The following is a 6,000-nucleotide window of genomic DNA, read 5'->3' as shown; positions in this document are numbered from 1 at the left end:
ACTCTGCATGATTTACTGGGGCATTTAATACACACAGGAAGCTATCTCCTGGCACAAAATGAGCATGAATGCATATGAATGTCTGGGGTATTTAACATGTTCAGGTTGGTTTGAAAACATTATGATTTGTTTGGGAATTTGTTTTGTTTTTCATATGTGTCTAATGCTCATTATTACTATACTGTCTGTCCCTTTGTGGGACATAACTTTGTATATTTGCATGAAAAACAAGAATATGTTTTCCCAAGAATATGCTAGGGGTATTTTGTTTCTGGCTTGATGTTCAAAGTAATCTTACAGTTTCTGTTGTTGTGTTATCAGCATATCAGTTTTCAATTATTTTATCCATGATTCAAGGGCTTTTTTATTTCCTTTTAAAGCAAAACCTCTTTGTGACGACACACACACACACCTTTCTTTCTCTCTCTGATTGGGGCAACTCAGCACCAGGCATGCATCCTCATGGCCTGGCCATGCCCTCTTCCTCATCACACTCTCCCTTAACTGTACTAGTAGAAAGAAAGCATCACTAAAGGACAACAGCAAATCAAATACTTTTTTATTATAAAACTTTCAGTGAAAATATTAAATAATACACTTATAGTGTGCTATTATACAGGTAGCTCCCCCCAAAGAGACTGTAGCCCAGGAACTATTGTGACATTGTAATAAATTACACACATTTTCAGTTCAGGCAATTATGAAAGACATTGCAAAATGACTCATTATTTGAACAACATACACATAGTCAACTTAGGAACACTTTCAAAGTTGCGAAAGGAACCAATGTAACACAGGGAACCAAGAGTTCATTTTTCAGAGATCCAGAGGTTTGGAAAATAAAGTTATATGACTAGAAATAAACTTTAAATGTACCCTTTAAAATGTTACAGGTAAACAAATGAGAATAGAGCATCTTGCAGTGCAACATCTACTTTGACCTTTTGAACTCATTATTACATGCAAATACCTCTTCAAAGGGATAGAGGATTGGTAATGAAGTGTGTAAAATGAAACTTAGACAGTATTAGAACTGGTGCTATACTTCATGTGCCATCTGCTCCAATGTTTACTGTTAGAGCACTGCTAGCCTGAGAAGGGCTCTGCCCCAGCCTACCTGAACTCTGTGCAAAGCTTACAAAGGTGAGACATGAGTAGGTGTAGATCTACTTTTCTGCCAAGCACAAGCCCTGGGCATGTATAAAACAGCAGAGGTAGGGAGGGAGAGAAAGACAGAGTGAAACAACGAGACACAGAGCACTAAAAAGTAAACAGAGATGAGGTCCCAAGTCCAAAGGGGTTTGGGTTTGTTAGCCGCTCCTCGTCCTGAACATGACACTCACTCCTGCACACTAATTGGTCCCCCAAAAGTAACTGAGAGCAATCTACTCGACTCTCACTGACACACATCTAGGACAAGCTCAGCCCTCACACTTACACATGGGAGATAGCACTGCATGAACTGCACAAACATTACACACACATACGCGAACGCATACAGGCACTCACACACACACAATGGCTCCACTACATATTTCAGCAGAAGTACTGATCTTCATTAAACATAAATCCATCTTGTCTCTTTTAGTCTTCTGTGATGAGCAGATGGGGTAGTGACTCCTTACAGTAGAGTATACCAGGTTGGACAAGTTTCACTGAGATAAAATGAGCATGTTAATGTCTTTTCAAATCGGTATCCTGGTGAAGATGTGGAAACGATGCTCTACTGTAGTAGAGTTTGTAAACATTAAAAAAAAATTTTTACTAAAGACAACTCTAAATATGTACAATTGTGTGGTTTCGTAAGTGGTTTGGGGAAAAACACAAGGTCACACCACTGATCAGTTTGGAATGAAAATGTGCAATGCACTTATTATTATACCAAAAACACAGATTCACTGTTTAAGTCATGTATAGCAATTAGTACTATATTAAAGTGCTAGTTCGCCCAAAAATTACAATTGTCATAATTTACTCACCATCATGTTGTTCACGTTGAAACACAAAAGTAGGCAGAATATAAGTCTCATTCACTTTCATTGTGTGGAAAAAAGATGCAATGACAGTGAATAGTGACCTCAGCACACTTACAGAAAAGTTCTTCATTCAAGGGTAAAAAGAATTTAAAAACAGCCGAGAAATGGTATACTGTTTGTAACCATTCAGACACCTGCCACACCGCTGTGGGAGGCATTAAGATGTACAATTAAATATGAAGACACTCAGTAAAACCTTCAATAATGTGACATTAAAATGTGTTATCAATGACTATATGCATCATTCTGAGTAGAATTCACAATATATCAGTAAAAAAGCTGTTCTATCCACTCAATGATGATTTAAAGTAATATATATTCAGTCGATAATGTTTAATTGGCCTTGTTTACATTCTGAATTCATGGACCTGTTGAGCTAACGCGCAATACATGGCCATAATATGCACCTATTACACTCTGTTATTGTCATTTATGATTACATAGATACCACTGCAAATATGAGTGCATAAAAAAGTGTTAATGGGCAAAATACCACTAAAACAATCTCAAAACACCTTTTGGCCAGTTTGTTCTAAATTATGTCACACCCGTTCGTTTGCAGAAGTATGCAGAGGCCTTGCTGTTCTACATATATGTTTGTTCACAGAATAAATTAAGTCATATGAGTTTGAAAGAACATGTTGGTGAGTAAATAAATACATAATTTTAATTTTGGGATGAACTATCCCTTTTAATTATTACAAGTTGAGGATGTGGTGTTTCAGTTTCATGCTGCAGAAATGTCCAGATCTGCGTGTAAAGATAAAGTTTCTTGGGTTTATTGGAGCTCAAAAAGCAAACACTAATTCTACAGTACTTCAGACTCAAAACATTAACCAGAGTAACTCCAATGTTAATCTGGTTCTCTTCATATATGAACTTATAAACAAATTCCTGGAGTTCTTAATGGCTTAGGCTGATGGTTGCATCAAATGAAAGAAATATATTTACAATATGAATGTTCTGCAGTTCCAGTTATGGTACGCCACTGAAGAATCCAGATTCAGGAGTAGCTTTCCAATGAACAAAGCTTAAGTTCCTCTGATTCCAGTCTCTCATAATTATAGTCTCTCATCAGTCTAGGAACATGGTCCTGTGGAACGCCTCTTTGCCACATCTCGCAAAAAATCTATTTTGTCCATAGTGGTCATTTTTATCATTATTATTACAAACCTCTTAGTCAGTGGGGAGGCTCATGCAAAGTGAAAATGTTCTACTTTATTGTCTTTTGGTGTAACAGGACTTGCAGCATTGTTGACCGTAGAATTTGTGATTGCAAACACCATGCTGAGGCACCAGTTGACACCAGCTGAAGAAGTCGATGCAAGGCTGGTCTTCTGTTGGTGGAAAGCAGCATATAATGACCATTATGAATTTTAGCCTCAAAACCTGTGCACACTAACACTCAATGCTAAAGTTTAAGGACTGTTTACTCTGAAAAGAGACACAATGGCGACATGTTGTAAACCACCTAGAAACCTGACCTAATGTGATATCTTAATTTCCATGCATTGTACCTTAGAATAAAGAACTTTGCACACTTCTATACAAGTACGATAGTTGTGGTATGTGATTATGTATTACCACAGAAAGAAATCTTTATGTGAAAACACCACTATGATTTCTCAAGCTTGATAACTACATAATAGATATGTTATGATTATGTAATCAGAGCTACAATAACAGATTTACACTGTGGAACATGCTCTGGACTGGTAACCAGAATGTTGCTGGTTCGATTCCCATAAAGAGGTGAGCCATCTTGCCATTGAGCAAGACACTTAACTTTTTGTCTTTAATATACTCATGGTACTGTCATGGTGCTATAAATTAGATCCACAGACAACAGTCTTGCACTATTCTACAACTGTAAAGAAGGGAGAGACAATTAAGGAGAGTAAATGCAAAAAGCTAATTTGTACCTTTATGTGTGGGTGAAGGAGGAGCTACTGGGGCTGGAGCAGGACAGAAGTGTGTATTGCATGCTCGTGAGCTTATGGGTCTCTGGTTATTTAAACAGCCTACTGACTGACGGCCTTGTCTCAGACACTGAATGCTACGTGTCTGCACTCCTCCACCACAAGATACCGTGCACTGAAGGATAGAGAGACAAGACAGGAAGATTACATGTCTGGCAGCTTATCAAATGATACAATTATCAGGTCTTTTCAATCATTAGTAGATTGACTGAAGAGTCTGGGAGTGAATGAAAAAGGACGCAGGACAGATATAAAATGTGTACAGTCAAACAGAGAGACCCTGATTAGCGGTGCATACCTGCAACCAAGGAGATGAGTACCAGCCCAGAGTCACAGAGGAGCCGCTCTTGTCTGGGCTTGGCTGGATGAGCTGTGGTTTAGGTTCTGGGCATGGGCTGTTATTACAAGCTTGCTCAAGGTCTGTTTGGGGTTTGTGTAGGTTCCTGCACCTCCTCATGGGGAATTCTGTGTAGCCTCCTTGGGAGTCTTTCTCCCCACAGTGCAGCTCCCTTCTTCTTACTCCTGCCCCACAGGAGGTGGAACACTGTGTAAAACAACCAATGGAAGTGCAATCAGATAACAATGTACATACAGAGGTTTGAGCATCAGTCAGAATTTAATTGAGAATGCTTTTTCAGTTCTAATTTAATTCCTGAATTTGAATAGAATTTGAATTGAGGTAGCAAACATGCATATTCAGAATTGTAATTCAAATTTAAATTTAAGGAAGTAGAATTAAAATGGAATTAAGATTCATAGAAATGAATACAGTATACTATAACTGCTCTGTCATACAAATGCAAAACAGTAACTATGGCAACAATGCCACATGAAAAAAATCACTTCAAATTGAATTGGTTCTAGAGTGGATTTTTCATTTACTGCATTTTTCATACTCCATCTGGGCCAGATCATAGCCTAAGAGACATGATTTTGGACAAAAAGCGACAAAAATGTCATACCTTTTTTTAAGCATGAATTACCTATAAACATGTTATCATACTATACTATACTAATAATCATTGTTTGAAATGCCACCTATGGAAATGTGCCTTCAATTGAAATTAATTCTACTGAATGCTCTAACCATGTGTACATTCATTTAACTAATTACATGAAGCCTTTAAAATGGCCCATTCTTGCCCATTTTTGTTGTGAAATCCAATTCATTTCAGCTCATGAACTGAAAAAGAGTAAATTCTTGAATTCTGAATTTCTTAAATTCCATTTGCTGGTCATCTTATGCCTCAATAGCAACGAGTTAACAAAGCTGTTATTTTGGAGGATGGAGAGACAGTGAAGTACAAATGCAGAACGGGAAGAGAGCTGAGAATGGAAACCGCACAGCTGTCAAAGCACTCTGGAGAACTAGAGAGCTACATGTTTAGATATACGTGCACAGATGTTGCTCCAACCATGTGCACACATATTACAATGTGTATCTTAGATGCAATATGAAATGTCAAGCAGCAATGACATGTACAGTATGCTTACTTGATTTGTTTCTTGCCCTTGTAAGATTTGCATGACAGTGTCTCTTTGTAAACATTAATAATTCTGCATAAGGGTGGGTGAAAGTGTTTGTGTGCGCGATACATGATAACGTTTGTGTGTGTTGTTCTAGGTAGCCTTTAATATTCCTATGAGAGGCCCTACCTCTCCCCAGGCAGTAGTTATCCACTGAAGATGCTCATTCTTGGGGCAGCGGCTGAGCACACAGGTCTCTTGGGCTTTGGGCTTCAGGTGTAATTTACACATGCTGTCAGGCACCACCACAGCCCTGTCACCTGGATCAGTGCTCCTGCAGAAAACACTGCGCTTCTTCAGCCCACGCCCACAGGTCTTAGAGCACTGAGAGAGAGCGAGAGAGAGAGAGAGAGAGAGAGAGAGAGAGAGAGAGAGAGAGAGAGAGAATGTTGCCCTTCTGCAGTCTTTGAGTGATGCTAGTTTAAACATTGTAAAGGTCAGATTGGCATCCAGTTCAC

General features: G+C 38.5%; 1 protein-coding gene across 1 annotated transcript in view; it reads right to left on the bottom strand.

The window, feature by feature from the left end:
- Positions 1-577: 577 nt before the first annotated feature.
- The window catches only part of adamts18 (ADAM metallopeptidase with thrombospondin type 1 motif, 18), a 91,909-nt gene continuing 86,486 nt past the window's right edge, over positions 578-6,000 (bottom strand). The window contains exons 22-25 of the mRNA XM_052143170.1: positions 5,672-5,866; positions 4,314-4,559; positions 3,959-4,130; positions 578-3,373 (exon numbers count right to left, since the gene is read on the bottom strand). Coding sequence (XP_051999130.1) covers positions 3,255-3,373; positions 3,959-4,130; positions 4,314-4,559; positions 5,672-5,866 — 732 coding nt within the window. The 3' untranslated portion in view covers positions 578-3,254. The remainder of the gene's footprint in view (positions 3,374-3,958; positions 4,131-4,313; positions 4,560-5,671; positions 5,867-6,000) is intronic.

Source organism: Xyrauchen texanus, chromosome 2, assembly GCF_025860055.1.
Source record: "Xyrauchen texanus isolate HMW12.3.18 chromosome 2, RBS_HiC_50CHRs, whole genome shotgun sequence".
In the NCBI taxonomy this organism is placed as follows: domain Eukaryota; kingdom Metazoa; phylum Chordata; class Actinopteri; order Cypriniformes; family Catostomidae; genus Xyrauchen; species Xyrauchen texanus.
This window is presented reverse-complemented; position numbering and strand designations above follow the sequence as displayed.